The sequence below is a fragment of the Prionailurus viverrinus genome, chromosome D2, assembly GCF_022837055.1.
Source record: "Prionailurus viverrinus isolate Anna chromosome D2, UM_Priviv_1.0, whole genome shotgun sequence".
In the NCBI taxonomy this organism is placed as follows: domain Eukaryota; kingdom Metazoa; phylum Chordata; class Mammalia; order Carnivora; family Felidae; genus Prionailurus; species Prionailurus viverrinus.
This window is the reverse complement of record NC_062571.1, coordinates 70,506,710-70,529,148: the sequence shown is the minus strand read 5'-3', so window position 1 is coordinate 70,529,148 and position 22,439 is coordinate 70,506,710. Positions and strand designations below refer to the sequence as shown.

Genomic DNA, 22,439 nt, shown 5'->3' with positions numbered 1-22,439 from the left:
TAGTGCCTGTGTCCACTTTCCTCGAAGGAGATGAATGGTCTGCTCGGTCCTCATTTATCACGGAAGGCTCAGCTAAGATCTGTCTCGTTTATTTCTTCCCTTCCCCACTAGAAAGGCTGCGCCCTGACATTAATTCTTCTGCCATGACAGCTAATTCAGACTTAACAGGCCATATTTACTCAGGAGGCAGGAAGATTCTCTGTCCCCCAAATAAATAAATAGAAACAGGACTTCACGCCTTGTTAAAGTGAGGCTAATTATGAACACTGATCGGTGCTACTTGGTGGCTTGATTTAAAACCCAAATTGATTTTTTTCCCCTCTTCTCTGGAAGGGGGCAGAAGTCTTCAGAGCAGGCTCTACACATCCCGTTGGCCCAAGTCACTGTCACAATCTCTATTTACCACAGTCATCTGCGTCAGACTTGCAGAGGAAATCAGCAAAATTGAAACTCAGCAGTGAAACAGATTAAAAGCATGAAAACTCTTTAAAATTCTGCCTTAAGTAATATACGGTAGTGTATCTCTCGGTTGACAACCATTTTATTTGTGGGTTGAGGGCCCCAAGGCATCCATGATGCTAATTTATAAAGGATTAACCGCGGGTGTTACTTGTTTAATCTGAAGCATGGTTAGCAAAATGAATACACAGGAATCCCTGAATCCTCAGCTCTTCCCTGGCCTTCCAAATTGGGCTTCCCTCATCTCAAGGCCAACAGGGGTGTGATTCCCCCACAGTCATTCTTCACAGCTTATATGTTTAATTCACTCAGCACGTAACCGATCCCAGGAGAGCCTGACCTCTCTGCTGGGGTCACAGACATTCAGAAAGACCGAACTGTCCACTCACTCCTTGGTGTGTCCGGAGCCCGGAGCCCTCTTCTCTACAGCCCCAGCACACACAGGACAGTTGCTGGCACACCGCACTCAAAAGAGACCCACCCGAAGGATGATCATCAAAGAACACAGCTCCTGTAATTGTAATGGGTCCATTTAAGGGTGAACGGAGGAGAAACCTGCGCAAACTCAATTTGCAGGAAAAACGCAGGGAGTCCGCACAGAAAAGGCTGAAGTTACAAGTTGAAGCAAACCCCCCAAAGAGGCAACTTCGTGCCATATGCCTTCTCCGAGCGCTGCTGTGTCTTCTCCCTGAAGCTAAGAGAAGGAACGGTCCTCGCGGAACGGAGGCGGGCGGTGGAGGATGTGCGCAGGAGAGAGCACTTGCTTTCAAACCAAGGGCTGGCAGATCTTTAGGACAAAGCGTGTAGAAGGGGGTGGGGGGTGGGGGAAGAGTTGGAGCAGACAAGAGTTGGAAGTAAGCTTGACTCAGGCTAGCAACCCAGCTTTGGACCTCAAAGGTGTTATAGGTTGATATGGTGCCTCTAAGGACCAGACAAGGGCGCTGCTGGGGCCCGTGAATGGGTAGGAACCAGCCAGCCCGGAGCAGGGGAGACAAAGGCTGGCATTGGCGGGCCCCATCTGTGAGGAAGCCTGGAGTACAGTCACAGCCAGGGGCGGCTGGCAGGTATTGCTGTAGGCAAAGCAGGAAGGAACAGGGAGTTTGCAGAGAATCAGAAAAACAAGCCGGGAGAGGGGTTCCCAGCTAGCGAGCCAGGGAAGGAACTTTGGGGAAGCCCGAAGTAACTTCTTTCTAACTTTGGGCAACCGGGGGCTTTACGTTCAGCTAGGTCTGCAGCAAGCTGTCTTAATCTCCCTTTTGAAAATGCAAAGTGTGTTTACCCAGTAAATAATTTAAGAAAGAATATACGCTTGAAAGAAGACATCCATTGAAACAGCCAGGCTAAACTGCCTCCGGGCAAAAACTTGTGCATTTGCATGCTGCATTCTATTAAGGGAGCACACTGTGGCTTTAAAAGAACGCAGAGCCAAATTAAAAGGAATGTGGGCCCGAAACATCAAGGATTCTCCAAGTTTACATTATGAATCACAGTGCTGTTGATACAAGATGAATTAACCATTTACTTTGAGGCTGAACTCACAAAGTACTATTGAAAATACTGATCCCCGTGTGGAACCCTGGGAGCGGCTAATCTTTCCATTGCCAGTCTCCTCCCCTTCTGGAAACAAGCTCCTGCGTGTGGTAGCGGGATCGAGGGGACTGGGTAGAGAGGGGGCAGGCGGGCGTGGCACGTGGTGCGGTTCTCTCTCCTGCTTGAGAAGCCCGGAAATTCCAGTCGCAGGAGGCGTCACCCTGTTCTCTACTTCTAGGCACAGACGGCTCTCACCTGTCCCTTGAAGTTAGGTGCGGCCACGTGACTTGCGTTAAGTCAACGAAATGTGAGCAGAAGTGCTGGCTGTCACTCCCATGCCAGGGGGTGGCATCTGACTTGCAGTGTTTGACTCTCGGCTGGCTCTTCCCTTGCCGTTCTGATTCAGGAGGCTGTATGTTTCAGGAGTGGAGTTACAGGACGGCGGGCACTGCTCCTGCCTGGATCCCCGACTCATCACATGGAACACCACCGCCCAGGAGACTCCCCTGGACTCGCAGCAGAGTTGTCTTAAGGCGATGAAAAATGGCTTAATGAGATGGGATGCACCCACGTGACTTAGGCCATTCCAACCGAGTGAGTCCCAGGAGCCTGGCTGCGAATGCTGCGTCACCTGGATCATATGGGGTGTGGATGTTAGGCCTGGATCTGCTGCAGCCGTTTTGTTTCCACAAGGGGAGCCATCCCGAGAAGCTGACCCGCGGAGGATAGCGCAGTAGAAAGAATGGCAGAGAAATGGAACCCTGGTCCTGAAAACATGGTGAAACCCTGTATCAAACGACCCTTCCTCTGGACTTTGGGTTAGATGAGAAAAAAGTTAACTTAATTTCTCCAGTTAGTTTGAGTTAGGTCTTCTGTTATTTGAGACCTAAAGGCATTGTTAGGTTGATTCACCCAGATTCCAAAACCAAGTCCTTGATCTACAGCGTGTCGTTCCCACTGCTTCCATGAAGAATTTCCTGACCGTGACCTTGTCTGACTCTTGTACTTCCCTGTGCATCCCTTATCACACAGTTTTATGATTTTCTGTTTCTGCGCGGGTTTCTCCAATAAAAAGTAGACTCTAGGGTCTGACTCTCCTTTGTCTTTTGTATTCCTAGTGTCTCAAACAGAGGTTGGCACAGACATTCTCAAGAATGTGCTTGCTGAATGCATGAAGGAGAGGCTCTACCTACAAGGGCTCCTCTGAAGGTTTATGTTGTGTGCTTCCTGGTTTCTAAGGGCTGTGCGTAGATGAGCACAGCTTTAGGAGTTAGCTATTAGCCACCCTCCCAGTAAGGATGCCAGCAGTGTCCAAACTCTTTTGCAAGCCTGCATTCATTAGCTGGAGAGTGCCCGACACTCCATAGGTTCAGTGCCCCGTCCTGCACAGGCTTTCCTGCCTGGCCAACGGGCCTGAATAATGATGCCCCACCTCTGGGGTCTGACAGAACAGGAACAACGGGCAGAACAATTAGCAATCATGAGAGCATGGGGTAAACTGTGCCGAGGAGTCTGCACCTGTGTCTCTCTGGGAAGTTCTCAAAAACACGGGCCAAGGGAAAGGCTCTCTAAGTTTGATATCAAATTCAACGTTAGCATTCACCAGAAAGAAATGCAAACAGGAACAGGGGATATGGTTCCTTGTCATCAGCCTGTAACATTAACTTGAATTTGAAGCATCGTTTTCAAAGCTGGGCACACGGTTGCATCTGAGCTAGAGCTGTATGGTTGTTCTGCCCCCTGATACGTGGCCATCCAGGGTCTTCTATATTCTGCATCTTTGGGAAGTATCCTCAGCCTCACCCCAAGAGTTCAGGTAGGGTTGACCCCAATTCTCTGATTCCACAGGTAGACATATGACCCAGGCAGGCCCAGGTAATCACAGCTCTCTATTCCTTGCACAAGTATTTGTTCAGGAACTGGCACGTCACCGGAGCCAGATAGAGACCTCTGGGGATTTTTTTTTTTTTTTTTTTTTTTCTGGAAAGTCAAGAAAAAGGTACTCTCTTTACTGGGATTGATTGTAGGGACAATGGAAGCCTAGAACAGCCAGAGGCCATTCTTATCACCCTGCAGGATGGCAACCTGCCTGAAAGATGCCAACATGGAGGAACACAGTGTCCAGAGATGAGGAAAAGAGATTGATTCCTAAAAGCATTATTTGGACCCTTGGATCCTGCTGCGTGCAGGAAGAGTCACACTGAAACTTCCCAGTCACAGGAGTCAAACAATTTCCTTTGGATTTCAGCAAGTTTGGTTGAGACTTCTCTCACTTCAACCATACTGATTTTACTGAGGTGTAGTGTCCCTCTCCACCCCACCCCATTCATGTCCACCCAGAACCTCAGAAGGTGACCTCAGTTGGAAATAGGGTCTTTGCAGATGTAATCTGTTAAGGATCTTGAGATAAAATTAGGGTGGTGTAGGGTGGGCCCTAGATCCAGTGACTGGTGTTTTTATAAGAAGACAGGACACAGAAAGACACAGGGAATAAGGCCATGTGAGAGGTTGGTAGCAGAGACTGAAGAGGTTTGGCTATAAGCCAAGGAATGCCTGGGGCCACAGAATCTGGAAGAGGTAAGGAAGGATTCTTCTCTAGAGCCCTCAGAAGGAACATGGCCCTGCTGACTCCTTGATTTCAGACGTCAAGCCCCTAGAACTGTGACAGAATAAATTGCTGTCGTTTTAAGCCACTCAGTTTGTGATACTTCATTATGGCAACCCCAGGACACAGATACATGGGAGTTTTGGATCCAGAACAGGATACGGACCTGGCCATCTTGGCTTGGCCTTTCTGAGGACTGGTCTCCATGTCTCCACCCACGTTTCCAAGGCTGCATCACATATTCACTTTGGGACTGTACAAAGTCTTCCTCTAAGGGCAGGAGAGTCCCAGCCTGGTTCCCTGGAAATTCTGACCCGAGCTGTGGGGCCCCTAATCTTTAGGAGCTGTTGTTTCTTTCATCTCAGAATGAGAATTTCCATTCATGAACAGAGCGGGCAGCTGCCCAAAGCCACATGGGATGGGGGACCTGAGAGGACTTGTCTCATAAGACTCCTGCCTCTGGGATAAGACATTTAAAACAGGAGGAGAACCAGGGCACCTGGGTGGCTCAGTCGGTTGAACATCTGACTCTCGATTTCGGCACAGGTCGTGATCCCAGGGTGGTGGGATCAAGTCCCATGGCAGGCTCTACCCTGAGTGTGGAGCCTGCCTGAGAGTCTCTCCCTCACTCCCTCTGCCCCTCTCTCCTGCTCGTGCATGCGCGTGCACGCTCTCTCTCTCTCTCTCTCTCTCTCTCTCTCTCTCTCAAATAAAAATAAATAAATAAATAATTTAAAAAAATTAAAACAAAAATAAGAGGAAAACCAGATGTCATCTCTGGGCCAACTTACTAAGCCATCGCCCACCATTCATCGTCCACACTTCCTGACCTAAGTTGAGGAGAAGTGGGTTATCCGGCAGCCCTGAGGGAACAGGGCACAGGAGGGATACATTTTGATAGGTGGAGAAAGGAGCACACTCCAGCGAGGAACCCAGGAGACAGGGACGGGTGCCTGAGCCCTGGCACACCTAGGTTAGGTCCTGAGTGAGGACCAGAGTAGCTTAACCCCACTTCCAAATTTCTACTTAGTTCAACAGGGATCAGCAACTGTCTTCTTGTAAAGGGACGAGGGAGCAAATGCATTAGTTTACAAAGGACCACACACTGGGGGCTTCAACAACAGAAATTTCTCGGTCTCACAGTTCTGGAGGCTAGAAGCTAGAGACGGAGGTATTGGCAGGTTGGCTCCTCCAAAGGCGGAGGGAGAATCTGTTCCATGCCTCTCCCCTGCTGCTGGTGGTGCGCTGGCAATATTTGGGGTGCCTGTGTCACCCTGATCTCCGTCTAGGTGATGGCCGTCTCCCTGTGCGTGTATCTGTGCCCGAGTTTCTTCTTTTTATAAGGACGCTATTCCTACTGCATTAGGGGAGCACCCTGCCGTAGTATGCCTCATCTTAACCAGTAACGTCAGCCTATTTCCCAATAAGGTCACGTCCCACGGTCCTGGGGTTAGGGCTTCAACACATGAACTTGGGGGGCCAGAGGGTCAGAGGAGAACACACTTCAACTCATGACACTAATATTCAGGCTTTGTGGACCATGCGGTCTCTGTTGCAAGTGCTAGCTTTGCCCTTTGTGGCACAAAGGCGGCCCTAGACAACGTAAGCGGGCAAGGGTAGCTGTGTTCAAAGAAAACTTCCTTTTAGGAAATGGGAGTTTGAATTTCATATACTTTTCATACGTCAAAAAAATTATTTTGATTTTTTTCAATCATTTAAAAACGTAAAGGGGGGGGCACCCGGGTGGCTCAGTCGGTTGAGGGTCTGCCTTCAGCTCAAGTCAGGATCTCGTGGTTCCTGAGTTCGAGCCCCACATGGGGCTCTGTGCTGTCAGCCTGTCAGCACAGAGCCCGCTTCGGATCCTCCGTCCCCCTCTCTCTGCCCCTCTCCCGCTTGCGCTCTCCCAAAAATAAATATTAAAAAAAAGAAACAACGTAAAGTGATTTTGGTCCTGTGGGCCATACAAAACCAGGCAGTGGGCTAACTGCAGTTTGCTCACTCCTGGTCTAACAGCTAAAAGCTACGGAAGGCTGGCCCTTTTCTGCTGGAGAACAGGGTGGTCCTCGGGCCACGCACAGACAGGTATGGCTGGTTTGGCCAAGTCCTTCCAAAGAAAAAAGGTAACACGAGAGTCCCAGCCCTGTGGGAGCTCAGGGTGTCACGATGAGCAATCAATCACAGAAACCTGACAACAAAGGCCATCATTAGAGCAATGCCAGCACAGGCCAATTTGTTGTGTGGATTTGCCTGGGGTGGGTTTCAGCTCCTTCCCAAGCAACTTCGGCTCCCCCAACCACAGGGAGATGGGGATTAGTTCATTAAAGATGGTAAGGCACTTTGGAAGGTAAAAGCCCTTTACATGCGTGCGGTAGGCAAATAATTCTGTGAGAGAGGATGCCATTTCAGGAAAGGTGGGAGGCGGGAAGAAAGTTGTCTAGAGGTCGGAGAAGTTGCCTGGGAAACTTCCAGAGGCTGGTTGGGAAGGTGGAGGGAGGCAGCAGTCCAGGAAGCCGCCACCTCCTCAAGCTCGCCAAGCTTCTTGTTCCCACAGGCTGGCGTCTATCTGGGCCTCACAGCGACTCTCTCCCCAGCAGGGCTTCCTTCTCTCTGAGGTGGCCGCATGGACATCAAAGGCGGGAGGAGGGGGTCCCGTTGGCTGGCTCGGGGATGCCTTCCCAGCCTGGGAAGGCAGCCAGCAAGTACCTGTCAGAGCTCACTGATAAGACCGACGGGTTTTGATCAGTAATCTGCGGTTACGTTGCGCTCTGTTGCCAAATGTGGACATCAAATTTCAGCTGGGGCACCACGGCCACCGCCATTCTCAAATATGGACTCCACCATGGCAAGGGGCCTGGAGGGTGGCTTTGCTGGTGACTGGGCTTTCAGATAGAATCAAAGTGCTTAGAAAAAATTTGAAAGGAATGAAATAATGATGCTCTAGAAACGCATGATATACTTAAACCCTCACAGGTTTGCAGACCGCTAGAGCTGGCGGAGGTCTCCACACCCTGGGCAGGACTCTTGGTTACAGAGGTGAGGACCCTGTGGCCCTGACAGGCGAAGGGACGTGTCCAAGGTCAACCATTTGGGGGACAGTTGGGCCTTCAGACCCCCCAGGCCCATTCTTGTTTCACAGTAATGCTCAGGCTCATCCGAGCGGCCAGGGCCACCGTGGCGACGGCACGCGATGGCACTTCACAAACACGCTGCTTCTAAGGGGGTCCGTTCGACAAAATCAAGAAACACGACCTGGTGCATGCGTGACGGAAGACAGTGGCTCCCCAACTCCAGACTGAAGCTGAAGCCATAAACAAAGAGAAACACGGAAGGCTCCTTCTCCCCAAAAACGAGATTACACAATTTAAAGGACCGCCCGTTTCTTTGAGATTGTGTCCTGTCCACCGTTCCCATGTTCAAGTTCAAATGCCCTTCCTTTTACGGCGTGATGGTGATAGTAGATGGTAGGTTTTTGCCTCGATGACCCTATTGGGACATCGGAAATACACTCTCTCCTTGGAAGTTAGTCTCTCTTACTCGGCAAAATAAAAAGTGGACAATCCTCTGTCCTCTCCAAAAATAAAAAATAAAAAGATAAGTCCCAATCAGAGAACCATGAAAGTTTTCGAATCTCAGAGCTAGAAAATCTGACCCAGCTGGACTCTCTGGGGATTCTTCCTCAGGCCTCGGCGGGGTGGTGTCCCTGGTGATGGGGGCGATGCCTCATCAAGGACTGAGCACAGACATAGCCACATCACACCTGCAGCTCGTACTCACTGGGCATTTACTCTGGGCCAGGTGCTGTTCTGGCCTCTTCTACACTTTGTTGAACCTTCACAACAATCCTGTGACATGGAGACTATTCTCATCCCCACTTTCGCCAAGGCCTCAAATCACCCCCCTAATCTTATCTTCCATCCCTGCAGGACACCCCAATACTATGGTGGTTATTGATATAATCGGTTTGTCTTACGTCTTCTACCAGACTCTTCTTGGTTGTTTGAAGGGCAAGTCGTTGAAGTCTTCATCTTTTTTTTTTAATCTTTTTTAATGTTTATTTATTCTTGAGAGAGATACAGAGCGTGAGCAGGGGAGGGGCAGAGAGAGAGGGAGACACAGAATCCGAAACAGGCTCCAGGCTCTGAGCTGTCAGTACAGAGCCCGACGCGGGGCTCGAACCCACAAACCGTGAGATCATGACCTGAGCCAAAGTCAGACGCCCAACTGACTGAGCCACCCAGGGACCCCTGAAATCTTCATCTTTATATGCTTCTCCATAGACAGAATAATGGGGTATGCTAGTTAATTTTGTTGAAAGTACAGAATGCTAATTAACCAAAGTCAACTCTTTTCTTAGTGCCCAGTGTAAATGCACAGTAAATGATTAAGATGATATTCATTAAAAAAAAAATTTTTTTTTTAAATTTTTTAACGTTTATTTATTTTTGAGACAGAGACAGAGCATGAATGGGGCAGGGTCAGAGAGAGAGGGAGACACAGAATCTGAAACAGGCTCCAGGCTCTGAGCTGTCAGAACAGAGCCTGACGCGGGACTCGAACTCACAGACTGCGAGATCATGACCTGAGCTGAAGTCGGACGCTTAACTGGCTGAGCCACCCAGGCGCCACCCCAAAAAATTTTTTTAATGTTTATTTATTTCTGAGACAGAGAGAGACAGAACATGAGTGGGGAAGGGGCAGACAGAGAGGGAGACACAGATTCCAAAGCAGGCTCCAGGCTCTGAGCTGTCAGCACAGAGCCCGACGTAGGGCTGGAACTCACAAACTGTGAGATCATGACCTGAGCCAAAGTCGGTCGCTCAACCGACTGAGCCTCCCAGGCACCCCTAGATGAGGTTCATTTTTATTCAGTAGCATATTTCGTCAGTTTTCTTCAGTTATGGGCACATTGGCTGTTGTCCTCTCTGCCTCTCTCTTCTAGGTAAATGCATGATCACCTGATCCCTCCTTGAATTCGGGGGAAAAAGGGAATGGCAATTGTCCTCTCACAACTTCCCGTCCTCCAGTGACCTCGAACAGCATGATTTTTTATTATGTCTACATCACCTATCCTACAGATGAGGGAATATACCCTAGGAAGATGCCCGATCTGCAGAAGATTTAATCTAATGCATCTGTCAGAATAGAGTGCCTGACAGAAAAAAGCAGGTGAGAGAATTAGCTAGACGCACTGTGTGATCTTGGGAAAGGTCTAAAAGTCTCTTTTCATCCATGAAATGTAATAAAGGAATCTCTCCCAAGCATTCTCGGCACAGGGTGTGGGCAGCACATGGGACTGTGTTCTAGACACTCTTAAAAAGGCAGGGTGTCCTTTTGTGGTCTTGGATGTCTATTGCATGTGTGATGTCATTTAATGTCACCATGATCCTGACTTATGACAACCCAGATTTGGTGGCTCAGGCCTACCCAGGGAGAAGCCAAGGCCCACTTCAGATGTAGCCATGGTCAAGTTCTCAGCACAAGGCAGCCTATCACGATGACAGGCCAGGATGACCCCTTTCCCAGCTCCCAGTTTAGGTGCTTCTCCCCCACGCCCCGCCCCCTCCTGCTGGGTGCCCTGAGGTTCCCCACTCCCACTGGGTCCTGCCCCTGTATTGTGAGCAGCCTCACTGCCCTGCTCAGCTGGCCACCTGCCGTTCCTCCTGGCTTGGGGGGCCCCCCCACCCTTCCATCCTCCAGAGAAACCATTCGGACAGAAGCCGATCAGCTCTTTTCATTTCTGGAGCCAAACTGCCCGGATTCGAACCCAGGATCTGCCACACACCAGCTGTGCAAGTTGCTTCATTATTTCTCAGAGGTTAAGTCCTTTTGCCACATTTGCGTGAGAAGGTGAAAATGTTCTTATTTTATGGTGTGATGGTGATAGTAGATGGCAGTGTTCTTCCCAGTGTCCCTGCCTGGACATTGGGAATGTACTCTCTCTCTGGAAACTACTCTCTCCTGGCAGCACAGAATGTGGACAATCCTCCTTTGGTCCTCTACTGAAAAAGAGAAACAAAAGCACCAACGCAAGGAATCTGGAAGTTCCAAAGAACCACTGCTTCGGTTTCCTCATTAGAAAAAAAAAAATGGAACGGGGGTGATTTCAGCTCAGGTCAAGATCCCAGGGTCATGGGTTTGAGCCCTGCTTAAGATTCTTTCTCTTTCTCTCTCCCTCTGCCTCTCTCCCCCACTCGTGCTCTCTCTCTCTCTCAAATAAATAAATAAATAAATGGCCAGTAATAGCAGTACCTCAATGAATTACATTAATAAATAAGTTAATTCCACATGAAGGTCTTAGGTCAGCGCTTGGTAATAGTAACTGCTCAGTATGTAAGTGTAAGAATTATTATTATTCTACTCTATTAGGACTCACAGATTTCCCCACAATGTGCCCTGCACCTCTTTCCTGTTTGGCTGCTCCCCCTCCAGTAGATGGCTCCCCCCGCCGCCCCCCGCCCCCACCTCAGGTGCCTTGGCCTGGAAAGCCTGCAGATTTCTCTCCAATTCCTGCAGGGCGCATCCTGCTGCTGACCCTGATTAGCTTGCCTCGGTGGGTCCAGGCTTGAGCCACGCTCCCGGTAGCCCCATCTTCAGCAGCTACTAAGTTACCCAGGAAGGTGGAGGCTGCCTCTTCCGGCTCTGCTATAGTTTCCCCGGGGACACCCCCTGGCAGCCGAGATGCGTCTTTGGAAACATGGCTGGTTGAGATTGCATTGGTGGAGACGCAGCTGCCTCGGCTTTTGTGATGAGCTCTAACATTATTTCTCTGCAAGATATGATGTTAGATACTTATCTCCTAATTGTGATGGATTTACACCTTTTTTCTTTCTGGATGTCAGGAGGAAGGAACATTTTGGCAGTGGTTTATCAGCTACCTGTATCTCTGTCAACTCTTGAGGGATGTGGTTACAATTTCTAGATTATGACTTTTCTGTCTTGTCCAGATTTGGCTCTGTGGCAAGCGGAATGATATCTGAATCATATCCCCGTGGTGCCGGTTCTGAGGCTGCTTCTCCTCAGTCCTTTTCCCGTTCCTTTATTGCTTTTCTCTGCAGCATAGAGAGGCTGCTGCCTGCCGCCATGCCACTCTGTGTCAACTGGCTTCCCGCCGCATTCAGTCAATGGGAGGCACTGGGAGGACACCGGGGGTGGGAGGCAGAGAGAAGCCAGGGTATTCTTCCCTTTCTTTCTCTGCCTTCTCTGCAGCTCCGTTTCTACTGTGGCTCCTGACAGGCCTCTATATTTCCAGCCTCCATCAGGTGACCCCATTCTTGGGCTCCGGGCATCCTGCTCTGCCCCTGGTCCCTCCATTCCATTCCATTCCATTCCATTCCATTCCATTCCATTCCATTCCATTCGACCTCCTGCTGGTGCTAATCCCTGGGCTACTCCGTTTTCCTGGCCGGAGAGCACATGATGCCCCCAGAGAGTCGTGCACCGTGTGCTCAAACTTACGACATGTCATTCATAATCTTTTCCCTTACACTGATTTTTACATACCCCAGAGCAGCATTAATCATTTTAGAGCAGGGAAACTCCAGGTGAAGAAGGCCTCCTCTGAAGGCTTAACCATCAGCAGGATGGTTGACTCATAGCTCTTTGTGGGGGAGGAGGCTGGGGTGGGGTGATGATCAGATCGCAGGATCTCCAGGTCTGTGCCAGGTGAAGCCACATCACCTGCTGGCCTGACAACACGTGTTATTCTGTTATTCTATCCAGTCCAAGGGCATCAGGAGTGGGGACTGGGAGAACCCGGAGTGCCTGACCGTTTTCTAGACTGGCGGGGCAGGGGGAGGTGGGGGGCGTGCTGCTCCTGCTTGCCACGGGGCTCAAAGTGGGCTTCGCACAGCTGGATCTTCTGATTTGCCAACAGAAGCCAGAAATTGTGCTCTTTCTGTGAAACCTCCAAGTTTTAAACATTGGCAACCAAGTAAAAGTTTTCCAAAGCACTGAGTGGCCAAACAAAGCACATCTGTCTGTGGGGCAGAGCGGGCCTGTGGGTGTTCAGTCTGTGACCTCTGACTGGTTATTAAGGAACAAATGAAAAGGAAGGGGGTGGGTGGGTGAGAGCATCTTGCCCTACTACTGTACTGGGGATTCCCTTGGAGGCCCTCCTGACCCTGCAGAAGTGTGAAGTTCAACCTCGAGAGAAGCATCAATAACCAGGGTCTACACTGAGTGTATCCAGCTTAGCCCATAACCGATTCCTAACTACCGGGTCGAAGGCCAGCGAGAGGTCAACAGAAGCCACAAACCAGCTTGTGTGTGCCTTGCGGAGCTCTCACAAGGTGATGAAAAGCACAGGCAGAGGTCGGCCGGACCCCACATCTGCAGCCCCCTTGACCTTCACAGCCTGCAGAATGCACGGAAGAGCCCAGCTGGTGATTCTCATGGAGGATGGTGTACCTCTTACGTGCAACATCTTATAAGCCAGTAGGCCTGGGATGGGAAACCAAGCGGTTTCTATTGGAGGGTAAGTGGCAAAGAGGGACTCTCAGTCTACCGAGTGATCTTGTGAAAAACAAGTAAATGTGCCTCAGTTTCCCCATCTCTAAAATAGTGGTAAATACATGTGACCCAAGCACTCCTGATGCTGAGGACTATGCCTTTGGACTTGATAAAAAGATAGAACATAAATTGCTGAGGAGTAGCGTGGCCTTCGAACATATTCTCAGGTTCTTTATTTAGCTGCAACGCAGAGAAAAACCAACCCTTACTTAGGAGGGATCTTTAAAGAACTGAGCCAAAAAGCAGCCTGAATGTTACAAAGGGGGAGCCACTTTTTTTTCCCTGTCATCCTTTGGAGGGACTGCCCTCAAGCTCCTTGGCCTTAATTTTCAAAAGTGGATGGTGGAATCCACCCTTTAACTGGCTACCAGACAACAGGAAGGCGCCTAATTACCAATATAAGGCAGTGCCACCCAGGTCCTTGCCAGAGGGAACAACCTCAAAGTTCCCTGCCGAACCTCTGTCAGAAGTCCAGCGGAGAGATACGGGGTTGATCGAGGAGCTTCATGGAGGGGGTCCATCTCTCCTGGAGACACTAGGGTCTCTCTCTGGAGCAGCAGAGCCCCCGGGGGGGCCATCTGGATGGTGGTGTTTAGGTTCGCACATGCGCTCTCACCTGTTTCTTGGCGCGATGCCACTGGCATGCACAGAGGAACAGTAAGAAACAGCCCTGTGGAGCTCATATTTCCTGTAAGGATGCTCTTGAACATGTTGTTTATTACCCTGCACAGCGTGTGTCCCTGCAATGAGGTCCCATGGGAAGGTGTTCTTTCTCGTCGGGGTAGGGGAAAGAGCCATGTTTTTATCTTATGGATATTGACTCATGTAACTGAAACCATCTTCCTCTTCAACTTGGCTGCCAGAATGCCTAGAGATAGATTTGTGGCCCACCTCTCACAAATGTATAGGCTGTTCCAAGTGTGTGTGCTAACCTCACTCCTGGCTTCATTTTATATAGAGAAAATCTATTGTATATATTTAGGTAATTTGCTATAAATCCTTTTGGGACCAAGACAGGTTTACACATAGGCACCGAAGAACGAAGGCAACGAAAGGAATTCACATCCTCGTGGGTTGGCTACTTTAACGACTCTGGCTTGATTTTTCCTCTTAGCCCCAAACAATTCTATACCATGTGATACTTGGAAGGCGAGTTCGCACGTTCGCGAAAACAATAGGATTTTTCCATTTTTCCCTTGAATCTCCTTTCGTGGCGAGCACGGGGAGATTTCCAGAACAAACCAACTTGGGACTGGGGGCCCCTGGGTTTCTCCTTAGCCAAGTGCAGTGGATCGCGGGTCCCTTTTGTTCTGGGATTTACTTCAATTGTCTTAACAACATGGACCTCTTTTGTGAAACCCGAAGGCGTTCCCAGCGAATGTTGGCTGCAAACACACGAGCCGAAATGTTACCACGGTCACGGCTCTTCCTTGAACAATCTAACGCATATTTCTCTCTGTATATATTTGGTTTTTCAGATGCTTTCAAGCCCAGAAAACAATCATAGCTGAGGCCATTTCTGAGATGGCAACTAAAAGAACCTACTCGGAGACAGATAAAAATAATGAGAATCTTTCTGTCAGGAAAGATTTAGAAAATATCACTGGCATTATTAAAATTTAATTTTTTACTCGGCTTTTTGGTTCCCCTTTCCGGTGATAACGAGCAGGACTGCACACCTCCGCCTTGCTGGTACTTGTTTTGTGCAATAAATTCAGCCTTCCAGTCTGAAGACATTTCAGACAACAGTTTTGACTGCTATAGGCTTATTTTTTACCCTGTGCTCTGCTTTGAGTCTTCTTATAAAAACCAGTTCATGAGATAATTTTCCACAAGGCCAGTGGAACTAATAAAAATCAATTTTGCCCAACTGGTTCAGAGAAATCTTGGGAATAGCTAAGGCAGAGCTGAAAAAAAAAAAAAAGGAAAAAAAAAAGAATCAATGTATTCACTAATGGTTTACTTGATAGAGAACTATCAAATTAGCTGACAGGAGATGCTTGGCTGTAGGAATTCTGCTTTCGGCCTGAACAGAACACCTTTTAAGAGTCTAGGAGAAGCTTTTCTTCCCAGTGGTTGAAGATACTCGAGAGCAGTAATTCTGAGCTGCCCATGCCTTGGGTGACAACATGGCTGACTTCAGGCCTGACAGATGGTAACCTCGGTTGCAGCCTTGTCAGACCCTCTTTTTATGCGGACAAACTGGTCTTATGAACAGGTGGGCTGAGTTTTACACAATTTTCTCCCAGGCTACAGGATCAGTGGGCTAGGGACCGAGTGCATTCAGATACATCGGGTTCTTGAGACAACCTCATTGTACCTCCGCCATGACCCCCGAGTTTGGCTTCTTGCCAATGGAAGTAGGCTTCCAAAGGGGGCACCTCTTTTATATTCTGGAAATGAGCAGCGTGGGGTGGCATGCAGAACACTTTCTCGGAAACACATGCCTTAACTACCTCCTATATTTCATTAGTTTGTGATACTAGTTGATATGGCCAAAGACGAATGGCAAGCCTTTGTGCAGGGGGGAGAAAAAGACTGGAAGGAAACGTAGCTAAGCGTTACCAGTGTTTGTATGTGGGTGGTAGGTGTTTTTCTATCTTTAGGTAATTGTACATTTTCTCCAACTGTTGATTATTATGTATATAATTATTATTTAAAATACCACTCACCTAAGAATTGAGTAAATTGAAAAAGGAAACATAACTTATTCACAATGTTACAAGAGAGGGAATGTGTGAGAAAAAGAAAAATAATGGTAAAGTTTATTTTTTATCTTTTTTTGTGCCTTATGGTATTTTAAGTACTTTACACAAATTCTTTTAAATCTCATAGGAGATCTATGACAAAGGTGTCGATGTTGTCGTTTTCTAGAGGAGGAAACTGAGGCTTAGGGAGGTTAATTAAAAAAATTTTTTTAAATGTTATTATTATTTATTTTTGAGACAGAGAGAGACAGAGCGTGAGCAGGGGAGAGGCAGAGAGAGAGGGAGACACAGAATCTGAAGCAGGCTCCAGGCTCTGAGCTGTCAGCACAGAGCCCGACGTGGGGCTTGAACTCACGGACCGTGAGATCATGACCTGAGCTGAAGCCGGACGCTTAACGGACTGAGCCACACCCAGCCGCCAAAAAAAAAATTTTTTTTTAATGTTTATTTATCATTGAGAGACAGAGAGAGACAGAGTATGAGCAGGGGAGGGCAGAGAGAGGGGGAGACACAGAATCCGAAGCAGGCTCCAGGCCCCGAGCGGTCAGCACAGAGCTTGACGCGGGGCTTGAACTCACAAACCGCAAGATCATGAAATGTGCCGAAGTCAGACCCTTAACCGACTGAGCCACCGGGTGCCCCTTTAGGGAGGTTAATTTGCTCACGATCACACAGCAAGTCAGTGGCAAAGTTGGTATTTAATATCAGGTCTGATTTCAAAGACTATGTACCATGCATGGTGTGAGGAGCAATCTCTGGCATTATGTTGCATCTACATTCTGGCTCATTTTGCATTTATGAATAAAATCAGGGATAACAACATCTGTTCTTTTTTTCCCCTACCTTATAGGTTCTTGTGATGTTCAAATTAGATCATGCATGTAAAAACAGAAAATGCAAAGTTTTGCTCAAAGGAATATGGTGATATGATAATATTTCATGTAACACCAGTGAATTGAGACTGGCCACAAATGTTATTCGGATACTGGTAATTCTCAAAGAAAAAGTACGCTGGGGCACCTGGGTGGCTCAGTCGGTTAAGCAACTGACTTCGGCTCAGGTCACGATCTCACAGCTCTTGGGTTCCAGGTTCGCGTTGGGCTCTGTGCTGACAGCTTGGAGCCTGGGGCCTGCTTTGGATTCTGTGTCTGCCTCTCTCTCTCTCTGGCCCTCCCCCTGCTCATGCTCTCTCTCTCTCTCTCTCTCTCTCTCAAAAATAAATAAACATTAAAAAACAGAAAAAAAATACTAGAATACAATTAATACTAAAACTACATTGAACAAATTTGTTCTTGATGATTCAGAAGGTGTCAGAGGATCTTGAACTATTGTACTCAGCATAAAGACCACCAATTTTCTTGCCCATTATATATTAGCTAAAAAGCAAAGGTTGTTAAGTAGTATGTATACTATGACCCCGATTTTGCAAAAAGAAAAATACACACATAAGCTTAAAGTAATGATTGTGGCTAAGTGTTGGGATCACGGAGATTAAAAAAAAAAAACAACTCACATTTTCCAAATTAGTTTCTGTAACGAATTATGTGCTTATTTTTACAATCAGACTCAGTCCCTGCATACATACACAAAAACATCACCTTCTTCCTTGGATACGATTGCAAAATAAATTCTGAGCTTTGTGGTTGTTTGAATTCTGGTGAAATAAAAGTTTCTTTGGAATGCATTTCAAATCTTAAAATGAGGAGGGTAGACACCTCGTTTTCTTTACCCAAGTCAGGCTCGGTTCTCTTGAGGGTTTCTGCCACATGCAACTTGACTGCGAATCATCAGAGGTCAAGAAACAAGAGACAACACAGTGCACTCCCAGAACAAGAAAACCTGCCGGGGACTGCCATGATGTTGACAGGACAGTAGTGCCTGGTCTGATTTCTAGAATGACCTGATCATCTGCACGGTGCTCTGAAGGGGACCCGGGCCTCTGGTCTAAGACACAAGCAGCAGCTTAGCAGAAAGGTGTCGCCCTGTTTGGAAAAACAAGGCCTGGTTCAGATTTCAAGCAGTGCCACCAAGGAAGCTATTTTTAAGTATCTAATTGCATTTGTAGCATCTGGCATTTTGCACGCTCCATTTTTATGACTTCAGCATGATCCATGTTCCCTAAGACAAACAAACAAAAGAAAGATCAAGTGTGGGACACTGGGAGTCATGTTGAATATTCCCAGTATAGAAATATTATAATATGCCCTGGAGATTATTCCAGGGCCAAATAAAACATTACCCAACGTACAGAACGTCAGAATGAGGACTGCTTGGCAGTGGAGGAGAGCAGGGATTTACTTCATTTATTAGGCCAGTACACAGCCTCAGATGCTAACATGCCCTGATAGGAAATGCCAACATTTCAACTTGAATCAAGACTGGAGCCCATAACATCGACACTTTGCCTTTCAGCGGAAGATCACAAACAGCACAAATCTGGGTTTCTTGTACTAATTGGGGAGGTTTTCTAATTTGCTTATGATAGCTGCCTCGTGTCGAGCTAATCTTCCTCCAGTTACCTCCTAACACTGTCTGAAATAATCCGCTTACTCCTGGTCTGTCCGCAGTACTTTATATCAAATAATGCTCGCTTCCTTCACGCAGCCACAGCAAAAGGCAGCCGCAGCCCCGGCCCTGGGCTTTCTCGCGTGTGACAGGGACCGTGGCCGCCTCTACAGGCAGGAGCGGCCTGGGGCCCAGGAACCAGGGTGCAGCAACGCTTTGGGATGAGTTAGAAGGACGGGATGTGTGCTAAACGGCGCTAATTAACAACCCAAGGCATAACCTGATAACTGTTTTGAAAAGACTGCGGCTGATAATTTTGCTTTCTCAGACAGGGAGGCAAAATATTTCGGGGTGTTCACCAGCCTATGTGCTTAGTACTCGCAACGTCCCAACCTGGTTTAAGAAAACCTTGTTTTCCCTAGATATAGCACCTCCCCCCCCCCCCCCCCCTTTTAAAGGTTCACGTAAACACTTAATGATCGAGCCAGGAGGCTTCGCTGATATGGGCAGGCAATGCCACTGTGGTAGCATCACTGCCCTTGTCTGGACTCAGCTTTCATGTGTTAGAGTTTTAAAAGAATTTTAGGGAACGAGATGTTTTAGTTTTCATAAAGCAGAACGGCTTTGAGTTCTGAGGCTCGTAAAATATGCTGTAAGTGCACGTGTGTGAAAATCCCCAGCCAACAGATTCCGTGCTGGGCTGCGGGTGAAGCATGGTACCCGGGCGAGAGCCAGGCTCCCATCCCCGGGGAGCTCGGCTGTGTGACCTTAGGGAGAACACAGTCCCCTTCTGGGCCTGCATTTCCTTCTCCACAAAGTGTTGGGGGTGTGCAAGTGCGTAAGAACTGAGGGAATTCTAAGCTTCCCTCTGCCACTAAGAGTCTAAAGTCATTAACTGAAAGGTGTTTGCTCATTTGCCTATAAATGTGTCGATTCCAAACGTTTTTGTTTTTTTTTTTTTTTTTAACATTTACTTTTGAGAGACAGAGACAGAGCAGGAGCAGGGGAGAGGCAAAGAGAGAAGGAGACACAGAATTCGAAGCAGGTTCCAGGCTCCGAGCTGTCGGCACAGAGCCCGACTCGGAGCTCGAACCCGTGAACCGCCAGATCGTGACCTGAGCCGAAGCCGGACGCTCAACCGGCCGAGCACCCCCCCCCCCCCCCCCCCCCGGGGCGACCCTCAATGTGTCTGTTCTAAACCAGCAGACCCAGCACGTCTCCCTCCCTTGTATGCAACACGTATTTGAAAACATTTTTCCTCACATTTTCAGAGGTTCCTGAAGAGGGAAAAAGTTACATTGTTTCATCCTACTTTATAGGAGTTTGCTCTTTTATTAGAAAACAGACCGAGAACCGTGATCGGGAAGGTATCTGTACCCAAAGTGGGGGCGGGGGGGATGGGAGGGGAAGGAAAAAAGCGGCTTGCCTTCAAGTGCCTTGTGGAAATGTATAAAACAAGCAGCGAGATAGTCCTTTGCCAAACACTGTCATAAATTTTTTATTTGGCAGCTAACGTTCTCACTGGTTTTCTTGGCAGCAATTGGGACCTTTAGCAAGAAAGGTGCAGGAGAAAAATACCTTGTTTAGAGATGTTTTCAACACTTTCTGGGATTTTTCAGAACTTCTGCCTGCAGCACATTTTTACAACTATGGTCTCCAATCACCTGATGAGTGGGTGGTGGGGTTTAAACTTTTTTCTTTCAAAAAAAAAAAAAAGAGAATAGAGAGAGAAAAAGTGAACAAGCAGAGGTACCCCCCTCTGGCCTTCCACTGAGCCCGTCTTTCTTATTTTTCGTGGTAGGCATTTCTGATATTCAAGTGCTTCGTCTTCTCTGTCTAGACAAAAAACTGAAAGTAATATCAGGATGTACCTTTTGTTGGGCCTGATACTATCTATATTGTATTCCCAGATGACAGAGATTAAATGAAAGTGAAACAAGCTGACAACTAGCCCATTTTTCTTCAACAGTTCTGTCGAAAACAGGTCCCACCTGTTGCCTTTGGGTCAGTTCATGGGCAAAAAGGCTGCCTTGAATTTCAGCGGGCGTAAGCCCACGCAGAGAAGACTTGGGGGTCAAACTCTAGAGGGTGGGACGAACAAAAGGATGAGGTCTTTCGTTACAATCACATCCTGCAGACTTTACACAAATACACATTTTATTTTATGTACTTAGGTTTCTAAAGATCTTTTTTTAAAAGTATTTTATTGTATTTTTATTTTTTATTATTTTTTTAATGTTTGTTTATTTTTGAGAGAGAGAGAGAGAGAGAGAGAGCACAAGCAGGGGCGGGGCAGAGACAGGAGACAGAGGATCTGAAGCGGGCTCTGTGCTGACAGAAGACAGCCCGCTATGCGGCTGCAACTCATGAACTGTGAGATCATGACCTGAGCTGAAGTTGGACGCTTAACCAAATGAGCCACCCACGCACCCCTTCTTTTTAAGTAAACTCCACACCCAGTGTGGGGCTCGAACTCACAACCCCGAAATCAAGAGTCGCATCCACTGACCGAGCCAGGCTGGCGCCCCCAAACACGCACTTAATAGAGAGTAACAAAACTCCTTTCTACTGGGGGACTTCCAGCAATGAGTGAAGAGGTCGGTAAGTTCACTCTCCCTGAACAAGTATAAAACTGGACAATTGTTAAAACAATCCTCTCAGTGCTCTGGATAATGAGCAAAGGCAAAAAAGAAATTGAGAAGTGTTTATTCATAGAAAGCTGGGAGAACTTTGTGTAAGAACATCCTCACCGCTTCCCCTAGCTCAGCTGGCTAGAATGATGGCTTTGCCAGGGTGGGGCTGCCAGAGAAATCAGACTTGACCTGGAGCAGAACGCAAAAGCCATGCCCAGTGGCACGGACAGAAAAAGTAGCAAACCTGATAGGGAACTACACAAGGGAAAACCCAGAGTTCTGCTAGCTTGAGGTCACAGTTTTGGTTTGCTGAGTGACAGATCAACCAAAAATGTGACAGAGAGATCCTGGAAATGAGACAGCCAGAAGGTGCCAGATAAGCTCTCTGCGCATCTCCTGTCGATCAGCAAAGTATGTGCACGTGTTGGGGAGATCGGAGAGACCCCAGGAAAAAGTCAAAGTCACGGCAGCCTTGAGTGACTGACTCAAAGTGCAGCCTCTTTGAATGTTTTCCTCAACCCCCATATAGATCGCTCGGCAGAGGACGGAAGAAGACTTATGACTTTGAGGTTTTTGAGCACAACCCCTTCCCGGTCATTGGCTGGCCACTAAGCTGTGCACATAAAGGGGCAACCCCTAGGAAAGCCAGGCTCATAAAATAAAAATAAGAAATAAAAAAACAAACAAAAAAGAGAACAAATGAGCAGACTGCAGGGGAGATGAATCCTGTAGACTACGTTCAGGTGAGCTATTTAAAAATATCAGAACTCAGAGTTGTTACAGCATACTCTCCAAAACGTTTAGTTTTCAACAGAAAATTATGACACGATGAAAAAAGAAAAAAAAAAACAGGTGATCTACATTTAGGAGACTAAAAGCGGTCAATACAAATGGATTGTGAGTGGCTCTGATGTTGGATTTAGCAGACAAAGACTTCAAAGCAGCTATTATAAACATTCAAAGAATTAAAGAGACTGTTTAAAGAATTAACAGAAATGATGATGACAATGCTTCAACAAATAGGGAATCTCAACAGAGAAAGAAGAACTATACAAAAGTTCTAGAGTTGAAAAAGACATAAATTACAAGAACAGGAATCAGTGAATTTGAACATTTGTCAATGGAAATCATCCAATCTGCAGGTGAGAAAGGAAAAAGATCGAAGAACAATGAGCAGGGCCTCAAAGACGTGTGTGGCACAGTGATAAACATATATTAACACATGTGAAATGGGAGTCCCAGGAGGAGGAAGAGAGAAAGTGGCAGAAAAATATATTTAAATAAATAAAGGCTTAAAGAGAAAAGCTTGAAAGCAGCAAAGCAAAAATAACTCGTTATGTACAGGGCAAACAACAGACAGCATGACTGGTAGCTGACTTCTCATCAGAAACATGGAGGGATGGGGTGCCTGGGTGGCTCAGTCGGTTAAGCGTCCGACTTTGGTTCAGGTCATGATCTTGTGGTTTGTGGGTTCGAGCCCCACGTCAGGCT

General features: G+C 47.6%; 1 protein-coding gene across 8 annotated transcripts in view; it reads right to left on the bottom strand.

The window, feature by feature from the left end:
- The window catches only part of VTI1A (vesicle transport through interaction with t-SNAREs 1A), a 359,148-nt gene that overhangs the window by 6,459 nt on the left and 330,250 nt on the right, over positions 1–22,439 (bottom strand). Inside the window, exon 9 of one of the 8 annotated variants that reach the window (XM_047826092.1) lies at positions 14,914–15,009. The exons of 5 other annotated variants lie outside the window; for them this stretch is intronic. In XM_047826092.1, coding sequence (XP_047682048.1) covers positions 14,949–15,009 — 61 coding nt within the window. In that variant the 3' untranslated portion in view covers positions 14,914–14,948. Of the gene's footprint in view, positions 1–14,913; positions 15,010–17,027; positions 17,793–17,894; positions 17,929–22,439 lie in introns of those variants that run through there. 2 more of the 8 variants (XM_047826094.1, XM_047826095.1) reach the window with 2 other exon arrangements.